The 27,354-nt window shown below is 39.7% G+C and overlaps 2 protein-coding genes across 6 annotated transcripts in view; one reads left to right on the forward strand and one right to left on the reverse strand.

The window, feature by feature from the left end:
- Positions 1-1,974, reverse strand: part of BABAM2 (BRISC and BRCA1 A complex member 2) — a 179,185-nt gene extending 177,211 nt beyond the window's left edge. Inside the window, exon 1 of the mRNA XM_052806382.1 lies at positions 1,676-1,974. Within this exon, the coding sequence (XP_052662342.1) occupies positions 1,676-1,841 (166 nt within the window). The 5' untranslated portion in view covers positions 1,842-1,974. The remainder of the gene's footprint in view (positions 1-1,675) is intronic.
- Positions 1,935-27,354, forward strand: part of RBKS (ribokinase) — a 71,762-nt gene continuing 46,342 nt past the window's right edge. For 4 of the 5 annotated variants that reach the window (XM_052806384.1, XM_052806385.1, XM_052806388.1 and 1 more), the window contains exons 1-3: positions 1,935-2,220; positions 21,566-21,698; positions 27,074-27,137. In XM_052806384.1, the coding sequence (XP_052662344.1) occupies positions 2,171-2,220; positions 21,566-21,698; positions 27,074-27,137 (247 nt within the window). In that variant the 5' untranslated portion in view covers positions 1,935-2,170. Of the gene's footprint in view, positions 2,221-17,354; positions 17,447-21,565; positions 21,699-27,073; positions 27,138-27,354 lie in introns of all 5 variants that reach the window. The other variant, XM_052806386.1, reaches the window with a different exon arrangement.

The following is a 27,354-nucleotide window of genomic DNA, read 5'->3' on the forward strand; positions in this document are numbered from 1 at the left end:
ATTGAACCGCTAATAAAAGTGAGTTTAAACTAAAATGGTACTTTGCACAAGAGTGGCTAAAACAGGGCACATATTTCAGTCATGCCAGCTCTACTGTAGGGAAAAGTAATTTCAAGCAGAGGGGCAGCTGGACTGATGAAGGTAAGAACTTCGTAAACCAACATGCTGAAAAACAAGCTATCCTTCTAGTAATCTTAAAGGTATACACAAAGATCTCAGAGTTGGTTCTGATAATGGCACATGTTAAGAGGACTGTAAGTGTTGTGAGGGTAGAATTGTGAGACATAAGAGATGTCTCACAAGAGATACACTTGGTGATCAAAGTTGAACAGATGAATCCAAAATGAACTGCAAGATGAGATCCCTTATCTTTTTGTTAATAAAATATGTAGATATTGTCAAAACAAGATGTAAATGACTGCTAGCCACTTTTCCTGGTTTTACTGCATCAATTCTTTAAGATCCACAATACCTTCTACATAACAAGCCACATACATAATACTTAAAGGGTCACTATCAATTAAACTCACTGATTTATTTCGTAAACAGAGGTCTTTACAAACTATAACACAATAAGTAACATTTTCATAAGTTTCAGTTGTCATATACATATTTTTCCCCAGCTTAATTTTCCCACAATACCGGAAACAACACAAACTCAAGGGAATTAACAAAAACAAAATTCACTAGACTGTTTCCCTTCCAAAACAAAACATTTGAAAGAAGTAAACAAACTAATAGTTGAATCCTTTTAGATTCAGCTGCCTACCATTACAACTTCGGGCAAACATAACATACGCTTCACAGCAACCATAAAAGCCCAGACACTGCCTTGGGCATCAGAGAACATCCGGACGCAAGATACTCTGTTCCTCCACCACCAGTAATAACATTATGGGCGTTAAGCAAAGCTGCAAGAAGGCAGAGGCGAATACTGCGATGGAGGCCTTGAAGCACAAGGGAACCTCTCCTGTCTAACCCTCTTGGCTTGTCTGGTTTTGTGATTTTCACTTTGAGGGTGGTGGTCACAGCTGTCTGGGCGTGGGGAAACGAGGGGACCCCACGACCACCTCCACCTCCTGCCACCGCGCTGGAACGCATCCCCACCAGCCCGCAACGCGACCTGTGACGCGGATCTGCGGAGCTCCGAATAAACCCTCAAGTTCCCTCAGCCTCGGCACGGCAGAACGCACACCGTACTGCCCCCCTGCCCAGCCCCGCTCCCTCCCCCGCCGCCCCGCGCCTCGGCGAGGCTCCCCAGGCCACGTGCCGACACTACGAGCCGCGGCCGCCTCGTGCGAAGGCGGCGGGCCCCGCCACCCCAGGCGCTGCGTGCCGCGCCGCCCCGCCCCGCCACGGCGGCGGCGCCCGGGAGCGGGCCGGGCCACCGCCGGGCGGTGCTTAGGCCAGTCGTCGCCCTGGGCCGCACCGGCCCCCGTGCCGCCTCCCGGCCAGCTCCGCCGAGCCGGACCTGCAGCCTCCGGCGCCGGGTCCCCGCTCGCCCCGAGCGCCCCGGGGCTGGCGGAGGAGGCGGGGGCCGGGGCAGAAGCCAGCCAGCCAGCCAGCCAGCCAGCCAGCCGCCCGCCCGCCCGCCGCACCGCTCCCCCAGAGCCGGCAGGGGCGCTGACTCCCTCCCGCCCGGGCCCGGCCCGGCCCGGCCCGGGCCCCGCCATACCTACGGCGGCCGGAACACAGCCCCTTAGCAACGGCCGCGGCCACGCGCACGTCCCGTCCACCCGCGCCCGGCGTGCGCGCCCCCGCTCCCGCCCCGCCGCGCGGCGTGCGCGCCTCCGCCCCCCGCCGCCGCTCCTCGGGCCGGAGGGGTCTTCGCTGGCCTCCATATTGGCGGCCGCCGCAGTGCCTGGCGGGCCGTCTCGCCGCGCAGGCGTGGGGCTGCGGTTCCGTCGCGGCCGAAGCGGGGCGTGGGAGAGGGCGAGGAGGGGAGGGGGCGGCCGTGCCAGCAGGCGTTCGCCAGGGGCACCCCTCCCGGCCGAAGGCCCCTGCGGGCCGGCCGCCGCCGCCTCCTCCCCCGCCCGTCGCCCGTGGCAACAGGGGAAGCCGCCGCAGCGGCGGCGGCGGGGCCTGGGGCGAAGGCCGGGTCCAGGGTCGAAGGCCTGGGCAGTGCCTTGGCTAGGCTGCGGGGGCTGGGGCTGCCCCGTGCCCTGGCGCCATGGCCGCTGAGGTGGTGGTTGTGGGATCCTGTATGACCGATCTGGTCAGGTTAGTACCCGGGGGGGCTCCCGCAGGCCGGCAGGCCCCGGCGCGGAGCCGACTTCCTGCCCTCGCCGGACGGAGGGGCCCCGAGGTCGAGGGACCGCGGGGCGTCTCGGTGCCCGGGGCGGAGGCTGCCTGCGTCTCCCAAGGGCAGGCTGGGCCGGGATGCACCCCGACCCCTGGGCCAGGGAAAGCGGGTGTCAGGTCTCTCTCCAGGCCTGGAGAGGAGAAGCGGGGTCGGCGCCGGGTGCGGCGGCGAGGAGCTCTCGGCCCTGGGCGGAGGGAACCGAGGCGAGGAGTTGGCTGCGGCAGGGGCAGGGGGAAGGAGCAGAGCCGCCCGTGGGGGCGGCTGGGCCCGGGTGATGTCAGCCCTGCAAATAATACTTTGAAAGAAGACTGTGGGAACGGGGAGAGGTTTGAACGTGTTGTCTGCTGGAGCTTTGATCATCTGTCTTTAACTTTAGGGAGAAGAGAGGCTTGGGTTTGTGTTTTCATCTGTGCTAGGTGGCTCGGCATTAGCCTTGCTAGAAAAGCACCATTTCATAGTAACCCACATGGGAAATCGTGAACTCTGATACTCTTTATCAGCAGAGGAGTTTGAAACGATTTTATGAAGGTGAATAAAGCTGGTCAACTGTAACATGTTTTCAGTTCAAAGCACTTGTCTCCACTAGAAAAGCAAGAAAGCAAGCTTAATATTGCAAAGAAAATGAAGTTAGCTCCATGAAAAAAGTAGGTTCTAAGTTGACTACTTGCAGACAACATTTTATGTGACACTTTGAAAGAACAGAGAGAAGGCCCTCCTTCATATCCAAATAGGTCAAGAAGTGGAAATAGGAAACCCTCAAAAATTTAGCACCTCTGCACCCCAAAGCTGGTTTTTAAGTTATTAAATCCTTTTTTAAAGGAATGTCTTGATTCCTTTTTATTCATTTTGCTTTTAGAACTAGGTGCTCGGGTCTCATTGCCCTTTTTTTTTTTTTTTAATACATTGGTAAGGTTTGGAAACTTCTTTTAAAAATTAAAGTGCAGAAGTTCATGAAAACTCTTGGTTCCAGCAGCCTGGGTTTTATAGTGAATACTAAATATCAGAAGAATTCAAGCAAAATTGCGAGAGTTGGCAACGATGCAAATACTAACCTAAACTGGCTGACCTTGTCAGCCCCAGTAAACTTGCAAATCAGTCTTTGATTTGCACTATTTTGAACACATCTGTTTTTAAACTATATATGCAGTCTTGGTTAAAATAGGATTTAAAAGTGTATGTATCTGGACTGCATCAGCTTGTCCTGCTGGGAATTCTGCAGTAAAAAAAACAATTCCTCAATTAGCAGACAATTATATCAAAGCCTGTGGGTCAAGAAAGTGTAGCAAACATGATTAGAAGAATATGCTGAGGAGTAAGTACAGTTTAGGCGCAGACATGTGTTGTAGAAATGATGAAAACCCTTAAATAATCATAGAACCTGTGTCAGAAAGATTTAATGCTTTATGTAATCTGCAGAACACACCAGCAGCTTTCCAAGAATAGTTGTCTTGTAAGTCAGAGTAAGATCTTGTAGAACTGATCTTGATATTATGTGTGAATGAGCTATCAGATGCTTACAATGTTACATTGAAATATAAAACATGGTGCTCTAACCTGAAGACATTCCTTTTCCTGACTTTCTAAAACATGGGGGAAAAAAATCATCCAAAAATCATCTACCAGTTTAAGCACTGCTGACAGCCACAGCTTTGGGCTTTTTCTTGACACTTAAACAAGCAAACAAAAAAGAAAACTCCCATTTTTTTGGTTGCATTTGATATGATAGAAATACAGTCATTTATTTGAAGCCATATTAACTGGCCATACTGTAACCAGAGATTAAACCATGGGTTGTAGCCATAGATGCTGTTACACTGAGATTAAGTAAGTAAGTGAATTGTTGAAGAAAAGCCATTTCACTTTTAATTTAACTGAGAGGGTTTCTTAAATTGTACAAATGCTATCACAAGAATGTATCATCTGACTCATCATTACTAGCCTCTAAGGAGCAGTGAAGGGCTTTTTATTAGTGATAAGCTAATTTGCTTCAACTGAAAAAGAAGGGACAGCCTCATTCTTTCTGTTACTAGCACAGGACTTCAGGCACTTAATAAGAAAAAGAGTCTGTTTAAATTTAGCTGGCAACAGCTTAATCTGACTGAAATCTCCATGTAGTACCCATGTAGACATAGTTTAAATATATATCCTGTGTTACAAAAATCCTAGTAAAATTACTGTAAAGTACTAAACTGTAGGCTGGGATATGCCTAGGTGGAGAGCAAAGCTATGAAATAAGGAACAATAAGCAAGCTTTATTAAATGTGGTAAAAAGTGCCAAGTTAGGATTAGGATTGATGCCAGGAGGATATCTCTTGACTGTCTTTATATCCAGCATTTAGAGGGGGCTGTATATTCTAGGTTTAAAGCTAGGGTTCATTTCAGCTGGGATGAAAGAGCATCAGGTTTTTGTGAGTTTGTCTGTCATTTATACTGATGTTTCAGTTTGTAAAAGGCATGGACAGCAGTGATGATGTTAAATGCCTGTCTGTCACCCATTTGGAGTAGACTGAATAAACTAAATTAGGAGTGAGAGTCACGCAAAGGAGGTCAGACACATTTTTGGACACATTGTGTTTGATAGGCATATTCACCACTCAACACTAAAGCCTATCTTTCCTAGAAGATAATCATATTGATTGAGACTCTGCCAGAGCTAGACAATGCTATGTTATAACCCAAACTGATAAAATACTATGTTGGCCCTTTAAAATACGTCTGGAAAGCTAGAAGCTCAGTGGCAGACATTAAATGGTAAACATTCCCAGGTCTGTAGAGGCAAGGTACCAAAAATCAGAAAGATATGTTTCAAGCTACTATTAGACATACGGTAGCCAGATTCACCACTAAAAAAAAGTTAGCACATAATGTTTTTACTCAATACAGTAAACTAATGATTTAAAGAAGTGTAACTTCTGTGTGAAATAGAAATGTACAGTTTGAAATTTGCTATGTCTTACGTAATGACTGAGATGGAAAAGGATGGGGACCTTCTCTTGAAGACAGTATTCAGATGTAATTTGGGGAAATAATCAAATTCAGAAGAAAGGGTGGTGTGCCTTAAAATTCTTCTAAAGGGAAGGGGCCCAGTGGTTTGCTTTTAAAACACTTGTTCTCATTGGAAATTCTTTTCTCATTGTCCTGTAGCACTGCAGTGGCAGAATGTGGGTTTTCTAAAGTGAATTTGGTATAATCAAAACAACCTCACGTACATACGTGCAGTAAACCACACTCTTTTGGCTTAACAGGACCAGGAACAAAACATATTTGTGGTCACAGTCACAATCAACATTTCATTGGCAATAGCAGGCAATAGTAGTAGAAAACAAAACCAGCATTATTCTATATGATCTAGATATCAAACCAGACGGGAACCATCCATAAGTATTATTTAAATAGTTTCTTTTCTGACTCATATTTGCAGACTGGTCGTGGCATTGGCATTTTAATTCATATTAAATCAGGACAAGACTAAACATATAAACCAATGAGAGTCAGACACACTAAAACAATTAGAATAAACAGGAGAAACTTTGGCATGGCAACTGAAAACAGCAGAAGCAAAGAACAAAATGTAAGATGGAAAAACAGTCTTTGGACAGTCACAACAGCAACAGTTTTTCACTTTAACTCAAGAGAATGAGACCACAGTCCAAATACTGGAAAACTGTGTTTGTTAGGATGTTCAAAATTTGAAGTCTTGGTTTTCTGTGGACCTCTTTTCTTCCCTCAGGTTGCTTCATTCCCTGTAGGGAGTAGAACTAGAAGTTCTGCTTCCAGTTCCTTGTTTTAACAACCATCATTAATAATTATTACAAATACTAAACTGATTGATTGAAAGCATTCAGCAAGAGAAGAAAGACACGGCAGAGAAAGCATTGAGCTACAACGTAGTATGTTGCTAGACTGGAGTGGACAGTGGTGACAAATGCACATCCGAAATAAACATCTCAGAGTAGCCTGATGGATGCATTGAATCATCGTTGCTAACCGAGCACAATCTCTGCTTGTGCAAAATGGCAAAGGCATCTATCTCCATTAGTGACGTTCTGCATCTTCCTCTTGAGTCTCTAGTGGTGGTTATTGTGAGCTGAAGTGCTGAAGTAAATGGCTCATTGGAAATGTCCATGATCCAAAGCTATGTCTGTATTTTCTTTGTTAAAGTGCAATATTTGGGACAATAATTTCAGGCTTTTTTTGTGGGAATAAGGAAAGTAATTTTCTTATGTTTCTTTTGAGCGAGCAGAGAAAGTCTCACATATGACTTCATTTTCTTCTTTGCTTTGTTTCCAGGTCTTTCACGTGTGTATTTCCACCATTTCTCATGCATGCAGAGTCACCAAGTTTTAATGTTTTTTCTTGCTTTAATGTTTTTTTCTGCTCTTCAGCTTCTCCTAGCAGCAAAGTGTTCTAGAATCCTTCAAATCCATTTTATTTGTGTTTTTGTTTTTATCTGTAATGCTTCCCCTGCAGCAGCCACTCCTCATTCTAGTCAATCTGCCATTGCCAGCAGCATGGGAAAGCACAACCGTGAAGGAATACAAGCTTAGTCCAGTTGAGGAAATTAATCTTTTGGATCCAGAGAAAGGCATCAAGGCATGAGAGAATGTGTCATCTGTGAATTGTTTAGTTTATGTAACAGTGAAAAATCTGGGCTTGATTTCAGAGCCTGTACTATTCCCTTGTCTTCTTTGACCTAGAAAAGTTTGGGTGTATAGTAAATGCAAGATGCGCAGGCTCAGTGTTTTGTTGCTCTACCCTGATTTTAGAGGACCTAGATGTGGTTTAGAGAAACACCCCTTTGCCTTCTCTCGCCTGGCAGAAAGCAAGCCGTGTCTTGGGGGCCCCAAAAGAAAAACTGGATAAAAATCCAGTTAATGAAGTCCTCAGTAATGGAATTCAGTAAGAAAATTGTGTTCTGTTCATATACAGCTTTTGAGTATCTGTAGTGACCCAGACACTGCTCATCTGATGTGGGGCCTCATCCAAGCTCATTCATGTCAGGAGAAGCTTTTCACTGCTGTAAACTGTCGTTAAACTGTCATCCTCCCACAAAATCTGAGTGATCCATTTATTTTAGGGTGAGACACAGTTTAATGTTTTAGTGTGTTAAAAGTATTTGGTGTTATACTCCAGACCTGAAAAGCTTTCAATGAAGTTCCTCTAACAAAAAATGACAAAAAATAGTGAAGGGGGAAAAAGGAGGGAAAATGTCTGGTTGGGTGTTTCTTAAATTAACACAAAATAACTAGGGCAAGGCCACCAATGACTTTTTTTAACCCATTACAAGAGCTGCATTTGCAACGGAGGTTATGAACCCCAAGCGAGAGACAGTGCATCATTGATCCCAGCTGGCACTTTCTGAAAGACACTGTTGTTTGTGCAACAGAGGATGCTGTGGGTCCTCTCTGAGAAGGACTGGTGGTGCTAGAACACCTGCTCAACACTTGTCTTTGGCTCTTACCCATGAAAACTTTTTTTTACCCTTCCCAAATGGAAATGTGGACATTTTAAAAGTCTTAGGAAATATAAATGTGAAACCAGTCACACAATGTCTTTTAACTTAAGTACAACAAAAGTGTTGCTTTCTGGATTCTATTTCATTGAAACCTCCCCACCCTTTCACTTGGTGTCTTCATTTTGTGTCCTAAGCTACTGTACTGTAATTAGGCGCTGTCTTTCCTTCCAGAAGCAATTCCATTTCAGCAATAACTAATATGACTCTTGTTTTTTAGACTTCTTTATCTAGTTCAGTTTTAGTATTATGTATTCAGTAGTGCTTTTGACCTAAAGAATAGCCCTTGTGGTACTACAGTCAGGCCTGTACTACATGAATGCCATAGCTGAAGTAATTTCTTTGGCTTCCCAGTAACCAAGAGGTAGCACTACTTGTCCTACTATGCATTTGGAAAACATTTTGGAGTTGGAGGAGGTGAAGAGGGGCAGTTTGCTTTGTAAAAATATAGGAAAAAGGTAAAGAGAAGTTGGAGGAAGGTCTTAAAAAGGGCAAAAATAATAGGAAAGATGTAAGGTTTTACTGCAGAAAGTATGAAGAGTCTATGGAGTTGAGTCTGAGATAAAAGGCAGGGAAACAACTATCCTAACAGTGACAGCTATCCAGCAGCCCCCTGTTTTTCTGCTTCTCTTTCTGCCAGCTCTGGTTGCCTGTTTGCTTTTTGCACTTTTCTCCCATGGCTGCATGGCAAGGTTCAGGCAAAAGTTCTGGTTTAGCCTGCTGTCTTCTCCCAGCACCAGCATTTTGGAAGATATGGCACCCAGTAAGTCCTCTGTTACCTCCTCCTTCCCATGAATGAGTTCCCAGCTGTCTGCTTCTGTTCTTACCAGCTGCAGTGTCTGGTCTGTTTAAGTTTGTAAATTGCTTTGAGATCCTTCAAGATGAAAGGTTCTACTTAAGTGAGATCATTATCGTCTTCTACATTTCTCCACTCCCAGTTCGTGGCTCAAGCTTCTTGTCTCGTCTCAGTTTGGGGTCCTGCGCAGTACTCAACATTCCCAGCTCACAGCAACACAAAGCTTACACACAAATTTCAACTTCCAGTCCTTGAGTTGTTTGACGCCTCTCGGAGTACTTCAGAGCTGAAGGTTAAATATATGTATTTTCCTGAGCCGATGCCAAAATACTTAGCACTTGCTGCACTGAGATGGTACTTCTGCATTTGCGTCTGACTTCATGTTATTTTGTGTGCTTCAAGAGGCTGTATAGTTCTCTTCCTCCCACTTCTGAAGTACTTACTCATTCTAGGAAGCATTCCAGCTACAATGTTTTCTGTGATCCTACACTATATTCTTATAGCTATACTTTGTTCATGTTCTTGTGGTTAAACTGTAAGCCTGTCAGGGCAGGGATTTCACTCGTGTCTGGTGTAGTGAACTTATGGAGTGGAACCCAGACAGGAGTTCAGAGGGCTGTCTCTGTTCAAAGACTCATAGGCAGTAGTACAGTGTTTGGACAGGAGAACCCCTTTTCTGTTCAGCTGCATGTCTAGCTGTCGTCTTCATCTTCCATATTTTAACTGATAGTAAGAGAGTTTTTTCACTGTATAGTATCTCTGTGTCTTTATTCCCAATGTCATTCACATTCCACTGAAATTTTCCTCTTTCATACAAAAGTGAGGTCACCTTAAACCTGTGTTTATGATATTGCAGTCATTTCCATGGCAGTAGACTATGATATCATCAGTGGAGGATTATGCCTTTCCTATGTGTGTTAGCAATTAAAAATTATGGTTTGTGAGATAAAACTAGTGTTTACCAAGCTTTTAGGTTTAGTCCATATGAGGCAGGGAAACTATTGCTTAATTCTCTAGAGAGTTCACTTGGGTAATGGAGTAAATGAATCCAGAAACATTGTGATCCTAGCAGGTGATAAGTTTTTGGGGGTATATTTCCTAATGGGAGAGAAAATCAGCTACTCCATCTTGTGTTCTCTCACCTGGCAAAGAACACTTGTCTGAAACACCATGGTACTCATTGTTTTGTTATTCAGAGGTACTTAAATGCTTGACTTAAAGTATCACAATTTTCTAGGCTCATTAGACTGGCATTTTTCCCCTTTAGAGGTCAGTAAGCTATTATACACTACCCACAAAAGTAAAACAACCTGGTTATCAGTCTTTTCATCTTTTTAATGGGTGCCCTATTTGCCAGCTACCAGTAGCTGAATCTCTTTGTTGAACCTTCCTAAGTATGTACATGCTTTCTCCTGGGTTGGTGACAGCAGAGGCCAGTTTCAACACTGTGACAGCAAAAGAAAATTCATTCATTTAAAATGTAGCGTCCAGTGTTAAAACATTTGCTAATGCTCCAAGAAGAAAATGGTGGATTCACAACATAATTTATTTCATCCCTTCAAATACTTAAGAATTTTTAAGCCAAGGAGGTAGAGTTTTCTAAATAAGAGTGCAGAGAAAGGGAAAAGAGATTAGATAAAAGTTTACAGAGAAAGAACATCGTCAGTCTAGGTATTGCAACACAAGACAAAATTTGTAGCCATTTTTTGGTAATGTAGTTTTAATTACAGAGATACACTACACCTGTGCACATTTCAGCCTGTCTGTTTTCCCACGTAACAGAAATGAACTCTCAAAAAATATCTGTTTAAATAATGTGGGTCAGAACATTAGAAAAAAATCTGAAAATGGTGTGTCCTAATTACATACAAGACTTGCATGTGTCCAGTTTCACAGAAGGTCTAGGATGTGAAAAGGTTCTCCCTGAAATTATTACCATGTTAGTAACTACGGTAGAAAGAAATTGCTTTTCCTATTGACATTCATGGAAATGGAACTAGGCTGGAATGGAACAAAAGCCAGACAATTACTGTATGTAGTTTTTGGAGACTGAGGTTACTAATGCCATAATAGACCTGACCCATATTTACTGAGCATAAAGTCAGGTGATGTTACAGCAACCTCCCGAGTGTGCAGCTTCCCTATCATTCTGCACTCCTGCTGAGCCTCCATCTCTGGGTAAACCCAGAGTGACACTTCTGTTTGAAGAAAATGAAGGGTCAGGAAATAACAACATTATGATCAGGGAAGAGGCTGTTGGGATAAAAGCTTGTTTACCAATTGTCCAATATCAACATCAGGAGTAAGGGGTTTGTGTTCATTTCCGCTACAGAAAGATGTTTTATCTCAGCAATGCACAATAGCATATCACCATGGCTTCACATTATAACATCCCTCTTTATAGATAGCACAACTGTTGCCTTTTGCTTTCTGTAGGGTTCTTAGACATCTGTGCAGTTCCAAGTAAATAGCATGCAAAACAGTGATACACTGGGCATTTGCACTGTCAGTACTTAGGGTAGTCCTTGGGCTTCTGCTGTATCCCAGTGATACAGACTGAATATTGTGTTGTGTTATGAATGTACCTATAATTTCTTGCTCCAATGAATACTCTTTTACTATGTAACTCCCACAGTTTTTTATTGTTTTGGTTATTGTCCCTGCTATTATTGAAAATTCTTTTTGACTTTAAAATAAAACATATCTTGCCTTTTCAGTCTGGAGGTGTTTTCCAGACAAGATTCACTACAGTCAAAAGGGGAAATTGTCTAAAGGAACTCCTTTGAAAATATTTGTCACAATGAACAGTTGTTAGGCACTATATTTTAACACCCAACACTGAGACTATTGTATTTTCTCACCCTTTATGAACCACAGAATGATATGATTAATAGTTCTGTTGTTAATGAATGACTTGCTATCTGTACTGTTAATGGAAATAAACATTTTCCTAGATGCATTTCTAGACATAAATATCTTTGGGTGAATTTTAGTACTCCTGACAGTAAAGAGCTGCTGGCACAAATCAAAAGCTGCAATAAAAATCATACAGAGTTGATGGTAACAAATTTGTGTAAAAATACTCTGGGCAGGTGTATATACGATGTTGCCTCTAGGAGCTGTCTGAGCTGTTCTTTCCATAGGACTTTACCAGTAAGGGTTTTTTTGCTTGTTTTATATGGCTCCAGTTGTTAGCCTCTATATCAAGTTGCAGTAAGTTATTTGATGCTGATATCCCTGCTTTCTTCCAAGCCTAGTATCATATACTTTGAGCCTGAAGAAAATACAAAATTATTTTTCACTAATATGTTGCCTAAGTAGGTGCAGCTTTATAGAACACGTTGATCTTTGTGACAACTAATTATAAAATAAGAAGCTGGTAATGTTCCCGAGTATATCAATTGTGTGCTCTCTTCTGGGTTTTATTATTTCTTCTTTCCATTTCTGACTTTAGTCCATTTTTTTCTCCTTTTTTCCTGTACTAGATCAATAGCATGTCATCCCTGAGCCACCTATGATTTCCCCTTTTTTGCCTCCAGCTCTTCTTGTTGTCTTTCGACATCACGTTCTTACAGTGTACTTCTTTTCTGTATTGCTCTTTTCCTGCCTCTCATCTTTCAAAAAATAACTTTTGCTTCCAAAGAATCATAATTCCCTTTCACTAATTTATTCTATCCATCACTTGCTATACTTCCTATCCTCTCTCAGATCCCTCTTTATACAAAATGCATAAACCTTGGTAGTATAAGCAGCAGCAAGAAAAAAAACATGTTGGTCAGAGCTGAAAATAAAGGATGGGAAGGAATAGGAAAGACAGATCCAAGTTCAGTACTTGTGTGGAAAGACAGGCATTTTCCATGTTCTGAGCTGTAATGAGAGTGAATATGCCTTCCTTCTTCTAATTGTCTGATCCTATTATTCATTGGGAATATCCTCAATTATATTAATATTGCTCAATCTTTTTTTAAATTATTAATTTCCTTTTCTTTTTTTTTTCCCCAGAAAGAACAAAGTAAAAAATGACCTGTTGGGAAAAAACAGTTGGTTTTGCTGGACCTCATAGTACTCCATATAGAGGCAGCAAAAATGAGCAGAATTTTCTTCAGTTTTCATTCCCTGTTACTCATTAAATTCTGGGCACTAATGGAGACACAGGAGTTGTCCATCGGCAGGCATCACAAGCCAGGGTTATACAGAATTAGGCCTTCCTGATTTTTAGAGATCTGACTTTCCCAAGAGAGCTTAAATGGTGAAAAAGGTAAAGGTACTTATCTAGAGGAAATCCCTACGTGCCACGAGAGAGTTAACCTTGTCCAGCAAATCCCAGCCCCTCCCTCCCAGGCCCCCCCACATTCTCATCTTTGCCTCGCAATCCTTAAAGTTATTGTAATCCAGGATTTTAGTAGATGCCTTTATAATTAGATTGAACTTCAGATAAAGCTTTTTTTTAATCAGTGAATCAAGGGTAATGAAGTTTCAAAGTAAAAACTTGTCTAGTGAAGGCACCGTGAATTTAGCCCTGAAGTGGTCAGGCAGCTGGACTGGATGGTGGCTGTAGATCCCTTCCAACTGAGCTAGTCTAGTCTAGTCTTGTCTATTCTATTCTCATATTAAGTTTAAATATATTGATTACCTTTGTTATCTACAATATATTGAGTAAGTATATGTAAACTAAGTATTGTTTTGGTTATACTTTTCATTTGTGACCCATATGGATTCTGTAGGAAGCACTGTACTTACAAACTTGATGAAAAATATCATACTTGCCAAAATTATTGTCCTCGGTATGTGTCCTGGTTTCAGCTGGGATAGAGTTAATTGTCTTCCTAGTAGCTGGTACAGTGCTATGTTTTGAGTTCAGTATGTGAAGAATGTTGATAACACTGATGTTTTCAGTTGTTGCTAAGTAGCGTTTAGACTAAAGTCAAGGATTTTTCAGCTTCTCATGCCCAGCCAGCGAGAAAGCTGGAGGGGCACAAGAAGTTGGCACAGGACACAGCCAGGGCACCTGACCCAAACTGGCCAACAGGGTATTCCATAACATGTGACATCCCATCTAGTATAGAAACTGGGGGGAGTGGGGGCGGGGGATCGTGGCTTAGGGACTAACTGGGTGTCGATCGGCAGGTGGTGACCAATTGCACTGCGCATCATTTGTACTTTCCAATCCTTTTATTATTACTGTTGTGATTTTATTAGTGTTATCATTACGATTATTAGTTTCTTCTTTTCTGTTCTATTAAACCGTTCTTATCTCAACCCACAAGTTTTACTTTTTTTACCAATTTTCTCCTCCATCCCACTGGGTGGGGGGGGAGTGAGTGAGCGGCTGCATGGTGCTTAGTTGCTGGCTGGGGTTAAACCACAACAGTATGAGCTTTTAGAGCAACATCATATTGAAGAAAACTATTAATATTTGGACTGCACTGTACTTCGTTGTGATGCCTATATAGTGAGAACACATCTATGATGTTGTTCTTAATATTGTAGTTTATAAAGCACAATATGCTTGTATGCAAAATGCCAATACTTAATGGGGGGGGGTGTTTCCTTTTTTATTTTTTAAATAAAAAGAAAAGACTGGAAAAGACTGACAACAAGATTTGTAGGGGGGTCAGTAGGTGCTTTATTTTCTGTATGATAGTAAAGCAGAAGCGCAGATTACTTTGTTGATTTACCAGTGTATAAAAGATCATGATGACAAGAACAAGGACCCAGTGGCCTATCCACTCAACCATATTATTTCCACTTTGTTCATTGTTGTCTGATAAATTCTTTCTTTTAGAGGTAGAGAAAAGATTAATGTTCACATATGTCTTGTTTATCTTAATCTGTCCTTGGCCATATAAAGATCACTCTTTGCTTGGGTAGCAAAGGTTGTTTTGTTTTGTGATGGTTTTTCTCCTTTAGCCCTGGTACTTCATCATGATATAATGTTCTCTTTGGCATAGGAACCATAGGCAGCCTTCTTCAGCCCTGGGTAAGCACAGCATGTTTCAGAGACAGTCTATTCTAACATCACCATCAGATTGCCTTGAAAATAATTATGTAACTGCAATTCCAAAAATAATGCAATTGAGAGACATCAGTGAAGAACAACGTGGGGGGCAAATAAAGTTAGAGAGTAGCAATTTTGAAAATTTCCACAATCTTTCTTAAATACAAAACAGATGTTTGGTAAGAATGATGGAATGTTTGCTGAGACTTAGATATCTGAAGATAGATTCATATTTGTTTGGGGTTTTTTAATCTCTTTAGAGCTTCAAGTTCAGAATTAAACATTCCACAGATTATGAATTTGTCAATGTTGTGCCCACCTTTTCCCAAAATTTAACTGCTAGCAATGTGAGGAGAAGTTACAGGTTTGTTGTTCCATGAGAAAGCTTTTTACTTTTGGCAATTAGTCTAATAAATAATTTCTTAGTGTTGAAGGTTTCATATTCCTAATGTAATTTAGGAATTTTGATCTTATGCTGATACCGTCATTTCACTGAAGTGCAGTACAGTGTGCTACCATAAATGCTTCAAGACATTGATCTGGATGCCACCTTATTTGTTTCATCTTTTAATATCTGAGATGGTAGAATTTGCTTCTGCGCAAAGGGTCCACAGAAATGTTCGTTGAAGTTCTTGAAGAGCTGTGGACGTCTGTTCTCATTCTACATGTTATGAATTTCGCTCTTTTTAAATTGAGGTTGTGATTGCACGTATAAGAAGATACCACTCTTGTGGCCCTCCTACCTGTAGTTGCAGCCATTAATTTAATTTTCTCACTTGCTAGAGATTTTCACCAGTTGTTTCAGTTCAGCTGTTTACCCATTCAGTAATGAGTTCTACAAAACAGTTTGTCTTTAAAAGAAGAAAAAAACATATATATGTGTTTCATAGAATACATATTTTCTCTGATGGCAAAACTGATTGGAAAGATTCCTGCTGCTCTGCACCAATTCATCATTCACTTGTTTGTGTTGTGGTGACAAACTGTATATCGTGTAAAATCAAACAGGTTTAAAAAATACTCTGAATGGATGATGGGGTAAAGCTTTGACATCTATTTCTGCCACTGTGCTTCAGCACTGTCCTGCAAAGGGACTGCTCTTTAAGTATCGATTACTTTGCCTGGTACCAGTTTGGGTAATGTTTCTACACTGTTCATTACTGTGGGCTAGAGAGAGAACCCAGACCATCAAACATTAAAGCAATAACCAATTGTTTGAATTGTCTGAAAAGTTAAATTTTTTAAAGGAAAACTTGCCACTTTAAGGGACATAGAAGGAAGGAAAAAAAAAGATTTTCTATGATTTCTAATTGTCTCTTAGCAATTTTTTCAGTCATTAAAGATCTGAAATGAGACTAAGAACCTAGAACTGGATAGCCCCATATTTAAACCACACTGTAGTTAACTAAATTCCTGAGATAGTCTCTTTATAAATCCTGAACGTTTTCTGCCTTCCAAGAAGATGTTTTAGTGGATTATGAAAAGGGAAGAAAGCATAAATGAGTCAAGTACATCAGATTTTGAAAAGAATTGTGGTCTTTTTGTCTCCATGTTATGGATAGTTTCCCATAGCACATGTTCAAATCTTTAAAAATTAAGCTAGACAAAAGAGACCAAGGCTAAACCAAAATGTCAAGCCAGATCCAAAAGAAGTCTGAGACTTTTTCACCACAATGTTGTACTAATATTCCTAGTTGGAGGCAAGAACTGTTCTCTCCTTTGTATTTGTTAAGTTCTGAGAATCATGAAAGCCCAGTAAATTTTATGTACTAGACAGTGGCTAGTTACACCTACTCTAATCTCACAGGGATTTTCCCCGTTCTAGGGAATTCCCAGCAGGGGAGAAAGCCAGTTTTGTTCAGTGACTCAAAGAGTACAGACTCAAAGCTAAATTCTAGGCCTTTACATTATATTCCTTTTTATTAAGACACTTTTACATGCAGTATTTCTACTACTATTTTGATAGCCCTGATGATCTTCACCTTCAGGAGAAAATGTCTGAGTGTTTCTTTTGATCCTATGTAAATGATGGTCATCTTAGATAATGTGGTACCTAATCTAATGTACAAATTCTCTTTCCCTCTAACTTGCCTGATGAGAATATTGTTTTCTTTTTTCTTTCTTTAGAGAAAAATGTTTATATACTTTTCTGTTTTCCTTTCTCATGCACATGCCATTTCTCAGAAACATACTGATACTTTATGCTTTTCTTCAGTACGTCTAATGAGCTAAGTATCCTGTACACTTAATTAAACCTTGGTTACATAGCATTCAGTGTTTTCAACATACAAAGTAGTATCAAGTCAAAGTTTCAACATTGGCTTAGGGCAGTCTGGCTGTACTGCTGCCAGCAACAGCACTCCTGCTTGTCCCTTCGCTCACCTTCTCCTCAGTCCTGCAAGTTCTGGCCCACCTTGGCTGCTCTGCTGTACAGTAAATTGGACCAATTTGCTGATCCAAATTAAAGTGACCCTTGGAACAAAAATATTTTGAATTAGGAAGCTCTGTGAGCAATAAAAGCAATGCAAGAGAAAGTGGGAAAATGCTGCTGAGCGGAGGACATGGTTTTACATCAGCTTAAGCTAACAGTAGGAATACATCTTTATAGTATTTTCATGTGTTGAAAACAATGAGCAGACACTGGTTTGGTGTCAGAAATTGGAAGCAAACTATGATTAATTTCAGGATTAATTTATGCAGATGCTGCTAATATACATCTCTCCCTTTCCCCTCCTTCCTTCTTCAGACTTTCTATCTCTGAATATGATCTAGTCACTGCTTAGATGGGAACTTTTCAAGAAAACCCAGAATACCAGGGAAAGGGCTAGTAATGATTCAGTAAGTTGCGCTTTCACCTCTGATTCAGTGCTTCAACACAGTAGTAGTAGTTCTGTTCTGTTTCTAATGCCATCCTTCTGAAGGGATGTCTGTATAAAAATACAAATGCTAATCAGCTCTAGCCTTTAAGGGAACTTGTGGCACACACTTACTGGAAGAAAGGGTTGAAGGTACAGCAACGGTGAAATTCTTATGTGTGTACTTTTATTCATCCCAAACCTCTGAAACGTAAGTGGATGTAAGATTCTTCATTTCCCATGAACAAATGTGGGCAGCATTGCTGTGCGCTTTACATTTAAATAGTGTTTTCTAAAAACTCAATTGAAATTCTGAGTGATTATATTCCTTTATTTGTAACCTCCAAAGTATTTCAGGATGCTTCAGTCTGAGCTTTCCTTTATTAATATGATTCAGTAGTACAGTGCACAAGTTGCAAAACATAGTATATAGCAATTTTATTTCCCATCTAATAACTGTTGCAGGTGTTCAAGTTTAGTTCCTGGTTGTTCATAAGACATGAGAGCTCAATATCCTTTGTACCATTTATCCTCTCAAAGCTGAGCAGAATTTGTCACATAAGCAAAGAGTAGTCTGTTGGATAGCAACTTACATTAGGTTTTTCAGGTCAGTGTTTTCAAATTACATCAAAGTTGGAAATGGCTTTACAAAACATTTTATGTAACAATTCTGAAAGCCCGTGTGACAGGTTTTCTAATTAACTTATTTAGCCTAGTTTTGGAGTAACATTAGCTGTTTCATCACTTTTAGGCTATTTTGAGTATTCTTTGTGGCACCATCAATAAGTCAAGAATTTATAGGCTTCCTTAATCATACAGATTACTCATCATTGCCTGCTCATAACAAAAGCCTGAAATGCTCATTAAAATTGTCAGATGTGAATCAAAAGTTAGTCTAGTTGCAGAATTAAGTGACAAGGGAATAGCATTATATTAGCTAACCCAAAAATTCTTGAACACCTGTTTCAGTGAAAGTGAAACCTCTGGGCTTATATATAGATCAGTGCTCTGAATTTGTTTGATATGGAAAATAAAAATAGGCTTCTGAGGTGAAGAATTGGTCTGAAAGGATTGGCGATCATGCCTGAAATGTAATAAGGTGGGGTTTTTTGTTTACAGTGAGCTACAGGAACTTGCTGCATGTTCTTGCATAGTCTGTTAGCCTATTTTAAAAATTGGCTAATTATAAATCACTGTTCCAACTTGATCCTTTGCCCTTTGCCTTGTACCTTTCCATCAAACCAATAAAAAAGGTCCTCTCCCCGTCTTCAACAAGCTGTTTGATTCCCACAGGCAATTGTTATGCCATGCTGCTTGAAACTTTGAGCCCCAGATTCTGATCTCACCAAGCCTGTTTTTTCACCAGTGTGATTATGAAGCTTCCATTGGAGTTGCACGTTGATGCCAACATAACTGAGAGAAGAATCAAGTCATGATCTGGTCACTGTTAAAACAAGAATATGTATGGTTGAATGTATTTCTTGAAAATGTGTATGAACTCAGAGCAGTGCTATTAGCAGATGTCTGCTGGGATGTCACAATTGTTAATCTCTGTCTAAAAATATATTAGCTTTTTGTGGAAACAAATTCTATTTAGAATAAGCAATAATCTCTGAAAAACACCCTAAGGAAGGAAAATTATTTGAGACTTGATACCATTTTCATACTGCAGAATTTAAATGAGAAGATAGTGTCAGCTAGGGGATTGAGCTGATCTCTACTTTTGGTTTTGCCACTGGCTTCTTGGCTGACCTGAGGCACAAAAAGGCAAAATGACTTGCCTAAGTTTCCCACCCACAAAACAGGAATAATGATGTTGTTCTGCTTTTTAAAGTGTAGTGAGATCTGTGGATGAAAGGAATTATACAAGAGCTGCTATTACTATTTCTTACCAAGGCTGGGTGGAACAACTATTCTTTGCTGAATGGCACATAATTTTAGAAGTGTGCATGTAGTACCCTGGCACTGGCTGAATAGGAGCTTCCTCAGCTGAGTTTTGTGGCCTTCATCCTCTGGTCCACAACCATCACTAGTTTGGCTTCCAATGGTGAAAATAGCGATAAATTATAGATGTTACCATTAATAAACATTATTTATCTACACTCATTATACCTCGTTCCCTGAAACCTTACAGTTACTCACTGTTGTAAACAAACTGCCAGATGCTGCTGTGGGCAAACAGTTTTAACTTAGCAACCCTTTCCATATATATATATAAAAGGTACCTATAAGTATACTTCTAAAAAGCTGTCGTATTTTTATTTAAAATGGTGTAAACATTTCCTAATGAAATATTCCTGGCTCTGCCTCTCTGGAAACAAAATGAGTGCCATTAGCTATATGTGTGAGCCTTCTGGGGTTTCTCTGTGGTCACCCACACAAAATAAACCTGCTGGCTGGGTACCATACCCTCACACTAAAATCTGGGGTGCTCCATTAGTGAGCATCCCTACTTAGAGTCTGCATCCCTACCTGTATCTCTCTGGAAACTAACTACTGATGAAGCACAGACCTGTAACAACTCCTTCAAAGCAAAAATCTTAATTTCTGGGAGTTCAGGACTTGTTTGGCTTTGCTAGTTTAACTGTAGGTTTTCTTGATTTCCTAATGATCCTAAAACTTTGGACTGATGGATGCTGGAATTGAAAATGAGAAGAGAAAAAATGTTTGCTTTTTCCTGAGAATTTTCAGTAAATCAGGCTGTGTTCTGTCATTAATTCCGTAAGATTTTGCAAACACCAATATGCCCCAGAAGTTGCAGCATAAACTCAGAAAGTAACATACAGGTGTTCTTCATATCCTTTTCAGAAAGCACTCTGTAGTGATTTGCTAGTGCAGAAGCATGTCACCTTTTTTCTGAATTGGAGTACTGGCAATTTTGAAGCTGTTGTAAGATTTATTGGTAAAATAATGTTATAAATTGACAAACAGAGCTGAAGTTAATCTCATCCTCATTAGTGCAGATTCCTCTGCATTCTTTCAGACTCCCCTTCCCCAGTCTCTGTTTCTTCCCTGCAGACTTTTGGAAACCTGTCTGACCTACCTGTCATTGTCTGAACAGGTTGTGTAGTACATTGTAGGAGGCCTTCCCTCCACACATGTGAACTCGTTTGTAGCTTAAGAGATAGAAGGAATTACATTTTTAAACCTTGTACCTGGAATGTTTGCCTTGAGGAGGCAGAATTTTTGGTAATCTGAGTGTTGTAAACACAGCTTCGAGCTATGTATTTTAATAGAAGTGGCAAAAGTAAGCTAACATTTTGCATTTGGAGAAATTCTTCCACATACATAGTCTCGGTGGTGTCTTTTCTTCCTTTCAACTTTTGCTGGAGATAGCAAAGCATCTGGTAGGGTTAACAAAATTACAGTTTTGTTTTGTTTTTTCCAAAATGGAAATTAAACCAGAATACACTCCTGATGGGTCTTCGCTTGTATTAGTGTATCTGGTTCTGGGCACCCATCCCCAGAAGGATGTAAATGTAATTGGACTGCGTTCAAGAAACAACAAAATGCTGGGAAGTTGTAAAGCTTGATTTGTAAGACAAAAACTTAAAAAAGAAAGAAGTTAAATATGTACAGTGTGCCTGAGTGACAGCAGAGGGGAGGAAGGTTTTGATAACGATCTACAATTTTGAGGGGTGTGAACGCCAACAAAGTGAAAAATTACATAGGGTGGTTCACGAAAGTATAATTAGATGTAGTGAAATTAAATGAACAATATGTAAACTTGACCTGAATGTTACATTAAAACAACGTGAGCAGTGAGACCTATAGATTTATTATTTATCTGTATTGAGTTAGCTCTGGGGAATCCCAGTCAGGTATCAAGTGCTTCTTTTCCTGTAGAAACATGAAACACGAACAAAAGAAATGCAATCCCTCTCTTGAGTAATAAACGAGAAGCTTGACTAGGTGGCATATAAAGAATAAACTTAAACTGGTGGGATGTGGAGTAAAGACCCTAAACGGTCTCTCGAGTCTTTTTTGGTCTTACTGGCTGGCTGTTGGACCATTTAGGATTATAAGAATGTAATTCTTATTTTGCAGATGCTTGTTATTTTCAGTCACTAATGTATGTAAATATTGCTTTAAATTGGAATAGCCTTACTACGCAATTGCCAAGGGCTGGAGAAACTATCCTTGGACATAAGTTTTTCATTGGTTTTGGTGGGAAAGGAGCCAACCAGTGTGTCCAGTCTGCTCGACTTGGGGCCAAGACCTCACTGATCTGCAAGGTAAGCACCAACTTGCTCTTGGATTACAGCTGAACTAAATGTTCATGCAAATTCCAGTAAACCTTTAGGTGACTTACAGAAAAGTTGTTGGTTGGGGTTTTTTTATCCCTCTGTAATTCCCTTTTCTTTTTGTTATTTCAGCTATGAATTTAAGCATGGAGGAGGCTGTTTTAAGAACACTGCCAGAACCAAAGACTAGTTGGCTGGAGACCTGGCAGAAATTGCCTATAAAGAAGGATTGCAAAACTTAGACTGTTGTACCATGGAAAAGAGAATTGGAGGGAATTTGAGATGTTCAAAATTCAAGTAATCTTGATTAGCCCCTCCTCTTTATGTTCCCCACTGTTAGAACAATCAGGGCTTCAATGATGACATTCAGGTGCTAGGCACTATAGTCAATATGAAATTTACTTTGTAGGTGATTAAAAATCAGACACTGACAAGCCAGTAACAAATTTGAGAAGAAATATTGAACTTTGTGCTTCAAGGGTTAAATCATTATCTCATTACTTGAGATTAGGATGAGATGTTCATGTCCAAATTCTATAACCCTTGCGTGCTTTGGGATTTTTTTTCCCACTTTTCTGAAACATCTGATATACAGCAGTTCTAAAGACTGGCTCACAGACCATGGGGCTGATTCAGCTTGTCAGATGCTATATTCTTACAATGCTTTTCTTTGATTTTTGTCATTAAACATTACAAGTTTTGAGTGATCATTACTAAGGTTAAGATCAAATTTTCTCTCTCTCTAGCCTTATTGTCTATCCTGTGCTAACTGTAGATGAAACTTCAACTTGACTGGACATATTTTATTGCCATAGCTGGGGGAGGATGCTAGATTTGTTGGATCATTGTCTGTCAGGGATTTTTTGAGAAGAACTGGAAACATCTCAAGGAAGCCTTTCTCACTGGTTTTCCAATCCAATAATTAGGGTAAAGAATGGTAGCTATAAATCTAAATTACACCTGCAAGCATTTCTGTGGGTCATTATCACTAGTTATTCTTCAGTGTGGGTTTTTTTTTTTTTATATTGGCAATGTTTGTGCTTCTGTAATATTGTGTATATTTGATTATCTTTGCATTTAGGGATGATCAGATTCAAGTACAAGATAAACTGGCAATGAATTCCCTGCTAACATTTCCTGCTAAATGTTAAAGGGTTTTTTTCCACCAGAGTGTGAATTTTGTTTTATTTTTTAATGGTCTAGCCTTTGCTCAGTGCATACATGTTTCTGGAAACATTTACATTCCTAATAAAATTTAGCAGTTTTACTATAATTTCTAATTACTTTCCAAAATCATATTTATGTTATTTCAGTAAAACCTAGTCTTCTTTCATTCTTTCTGATGTGTATTCATGGGAGAAAAGAAACAGCAAAGAATGACTCTAATATCTATAAATGTTAGCATTTTGTATTATTTTAATTTTAAAAGTTAATATTCACTTTTTAAATTGAATATGCACTTTATAGCCTCACAAAATAGTCTCATCTCATAGCAGTACAGTCTTACATCTGCATAGGTCAATGGGATGTAGCATAAAGTTTCTTGCTGAATAAACTAAGAGTCAGGCAATAATGAACCATTAAAATTCAATTATTTTTACTTTAACAAGTCATCTTAAGTATTCAGTGGTTCTTAAAGCCAGATTGGTCCTCACACACACATTCTGTGCTCAGTACACACTTATGTTTTGGTCATAATTCCCAACATTTTTTATCCAGTACAGGTTCAACAATTGCTTCTAAAATCTGAAGTTCAGGGAATGGAATCAGTATTAATACTAGAGGAACATTCTGCTGAAGTGTGGCATCCTCTTACGAGGACTGTAATTTAGACAGAGGATGTCCTCAAGAAGAGTAGAGGTAGACATCTCAGATCAATTGACAAGGCATTCTTCATACCTTTAAAACACAAAAGAAAGCCAGTGACTATTTGGTGAAGGTTTGAGAGAAGGAGTTTTAGAATGACTTACAGTTATGACTAGAGATGCCACAGAATGCTGTGGATTTTAATGTAAAATCCAAGTACTGAGTTTGAGTAGTGGAAATGCAAACAGCATTCTACTTTCTGCCTAGATGTCTCTGCAAGTGGCTGGTGTTACTCTGGGTTATCAATATGTATCACAGTATCAGTCTTAAACTCTGCTCCTCAATTTGCTCAGTACAGTAAAACTATGTATCGATGGAATAGTCGCCACTTCAGAAAGACAAGAAAGACAATTGTTCAGAGAAATGTAAAGGATTACTGTCAGGGAACTAAAGGATCTAAGCAAATAAATTACTTGCCTGTGTTCATACAAGAACTCTGTTGCAGTACTGAAAACTGCACAGTGGTCTTGAGAGATTCCAAACTCCCCAAGCTACTCTTTTTTTTTTTTTTTTTTTTTTTAAGTAGTGGCCATTACCAGAAAAATCTGTTAAACATCCTAGATTAAGATGGTGGGGGGATGTTGGTCTGAAAGACATGTATGTGCTGAAAAAAGTCCTGGTTTACTTCTGACAAACAATTTGTAATGATCCTCACTGGACATTGATGTCACTAGCCTGATACTGCATATGCTAAATTCTACTTAAGCCCCAGCTGCATTTGATTCCTATTTAGAAATAGGAAGTGCTGTATTACCATGCTATGTAGTCTTCTCTCTTTAGATGATCTGTAAGCCAAATTTAAGTTAAAGTGCTGTAAGTCTGAATCCTCACTTCATTGTAAGAATATAGCTATATCTCAGATGCAGCCCAGAATATGGTGGAAATCTTCAATTGTTTTTTCCTTTTGTATTACTGTCTTATACTTGTCTTTAGTGCCTGTTTAATTCCCTAATGTTGAAAACAAGTAAACACACTCAAGAAGAAAGAACATATAGAATAGATTAAACAAAAAATTGTCAAGAGGTACCTGGTTTTGTTGTAATTAATTTTCAGGTACAAATGAGTTTGATTCTCTAAGGTGCTAGAATTTTAGCTGCTATAATGCCATCCAGCTCCTCTAGCTCCAAGTGGAAAACATGATAGTAAACAGGGAAAACCCAGATTGAAAAATACTGTTGTAATTCCACTCATTCTAATATGCAAACTGTATGACCATAATGCTTGTACAAACGGCTATTGTTGTTAAAAGCTCAAGAAAGAAGAAATGCTATTTCAGCACATACGATGTTCTGTGATCAGCAGACTAAGACATTTAGTTTTCTGTTTACCCAATAGTCCATCTAGCAGGGTCTGTGCAAAAGCAGAAAATATTTAAAACAATGTTATATAATTTGACATAGTCAGTAAATATGCCTTTAATCTAAAATGAGTCTGATGCCCAATACTTTGTCTTCCTTGGGGATAAAGCCTGAATGGAAAGATAAGCCCTTCAAACACACTAGGATTAACTAGGTTGGATGCTGATGAACTAACATGGAAAGAAGTTTCCAGAAGAAAAGGACCTCCATGGAGACCTCTCCAAGGGCTTCCCTCCAGCACTGAGATGTCTTGCTGTGAGCAAAAGTAGCATGGCTGATCTCAGTTGTTATGACAGTTGAACAATAAGGGATGTCTGTCAGTTATGTAGGACCCAGAGCTGAAGGAAGGAAGTTTCAGTTAAGCTTTTGGAAAATGGTTATGAAATATGTCACTGCTGAAATAACTAAGCAAATCCTGAGATTTGTTGTAGAAGCTTTGTAGCAGTGAGGGAGGGAGAAGGTGATAACCATCAGGTGGAGCGCATTCCAGTAGTACAACTGTTAGGCTGCAGAGGTGAGCACGACTCGCGTTTAAATTGCAGATGGCTGCAGTCATCCAGCCTAAAGCAGTCAGAAGTTGCAGCTTCTGACAACCCGCCCTGTCTGGCAAACTGGGAGTAGTCAGAGGTACAGAAATGTTCTGATATGCAAACAATGAATAACACAGTGACCAAAGTAAATGTTGTTGGGTTTGGTTTTTTTTTTTTCAATGTACTAGAGGAATGTTGTGTCTGGTTAGGCTGTTTTGACCTAGATTGCTGTCGTCCTTTGGTAAAAGACTGGGACCATCCCTAATAATGCTTTAGAAAAATCCCTTATAGAGGTTGTAGGAAATGAAAATATGTTTTCAAACATGGTTGTGCAATAGAATATGTGGGGGGAAGGATCATCCATCCATGACACTTCATAGGGTTTGATTGTTGTGGTCACTAGCTACTACTTGGGCCTTCTCCAAGCTTTCTAAAGGACTGAGCTCATAAATAGGCAAATCTCTAACAGCAGGCAACAGAGGCAGCTGCTCTGTGCTTCCAGTAACTCAAATACACTGTTAGCTATTTAGTGCTGTTTTATGAGAAGATGGGTCAGTACTTGGGGCTTCTTGTGTAATTCCTTCATTGTCTAGACTGTGACCAGGATCTTGATTAGGCTTCTAATCTGAAAGATATTTTTTTTTCTCTTGCAAAAATATTTCCTGTAGCATTGGTCAGTCTTTGATACTGCTCAGATACACAACTTACTGTTGAAAGTGGGAGCACAAACTATGCATGCTAAAGACATAGGCTAAAAGTGGTGAATTAAAAGCTATGTTGGCTTTATAAATATATTTTAAATGCTATTTTGACATTAAGCAAGTTATACCATTTTTTTCTCCATATACCTCATCTCCTTTGTTCAGCTTGTGTAATGTAACAAGAAGAAATGCTTATTAGTCTGAATAAACAGCAAGGAGAATTCTGTTCAGGTAAAAGGATTAGTGGAGCTGAAATTACAAGCTCTTTACCTTGCTGTTAGAAAAACAGTAGAGCGTAGCTTGACTCCCTAACTCAACTTGATCTGCTGTTGCTGGATAAAGCAAAAAAAAAATGTTGAATTTGTAAACAGTACATTTAGTACTGAGAATTATGGAAATCAGCAATGCCACGTTTATCATCACTTTCTATCCCATAACCACAGTTTGATATTTTTCCACCAAGGAAACTTGAGGTAGAAAATTCAAAATATGAACTGCAATTAAGAAGGACACCAGAGCTGCTATAAATGCTTTCAATCCGAAGCTGAATAATTCAGTACACTTCCAAATTTTACAATCCCCAGAAAGCTTCAGTGTCAAGGGAACACTGTGGTTGTAAGAGAATGTAATTTGAATATAGCAACATGGGTGTAGGAGGGAGTTTTGTAATATAGGAGGAGAAAACTGCAGAATACTATTCCTATTGTTTATTAATACTATTAATAAATTTTTACTATTATTTATTAGTTTATTATTTGTTTATTAATAAGGCAAAGTGCTGCAAAACAGAAGGTGTTGTATTCAAATTACATTAGATCATTCCAAATTACATTCGATCTGTTGTCTAAAGATGATCTATCTATCCTCTCACCTTTCTGTAGAGAAAACTGATCCTTTTATCTCTTGTATAGGTTGGGAAGGATTCCTTTGGCAATGATTATGTTGAAAATTTGAAGAAGAATGGTATTTCTACAGGTAAAATTTTACTTTAAAGAAACCTTTTGTATTATTTTTAAGCTTTAAAAATTGGTAGTGGAGGGTTTCTTATTTTATTGCCTTACTGGATATGTTTTACCATTCAGAACTATGAATAATTGTTTTGATGCTTGGCAGGAATGAATGAATGTGGGTGAAAATAGGGGACTTCCAAAATCAGCTGTACCACTAAAAATAAAATGTAATGTTATTACCT

This window comes from Harpia harpyja, chromosome 13 (genome assembly GCF_026419915.1).
Source record: "Harpia harpyja isolate bHarHar1 chromosome 13, bHarHar1 primary haplotype, whole genome shotgun sequence".
Classification (NCBI taxonomy): Eukaryota; Metazoa; Chordata; class Aves; order Accipitriformes; family Accipitridae; genus Harpia; species Harpia harpyja.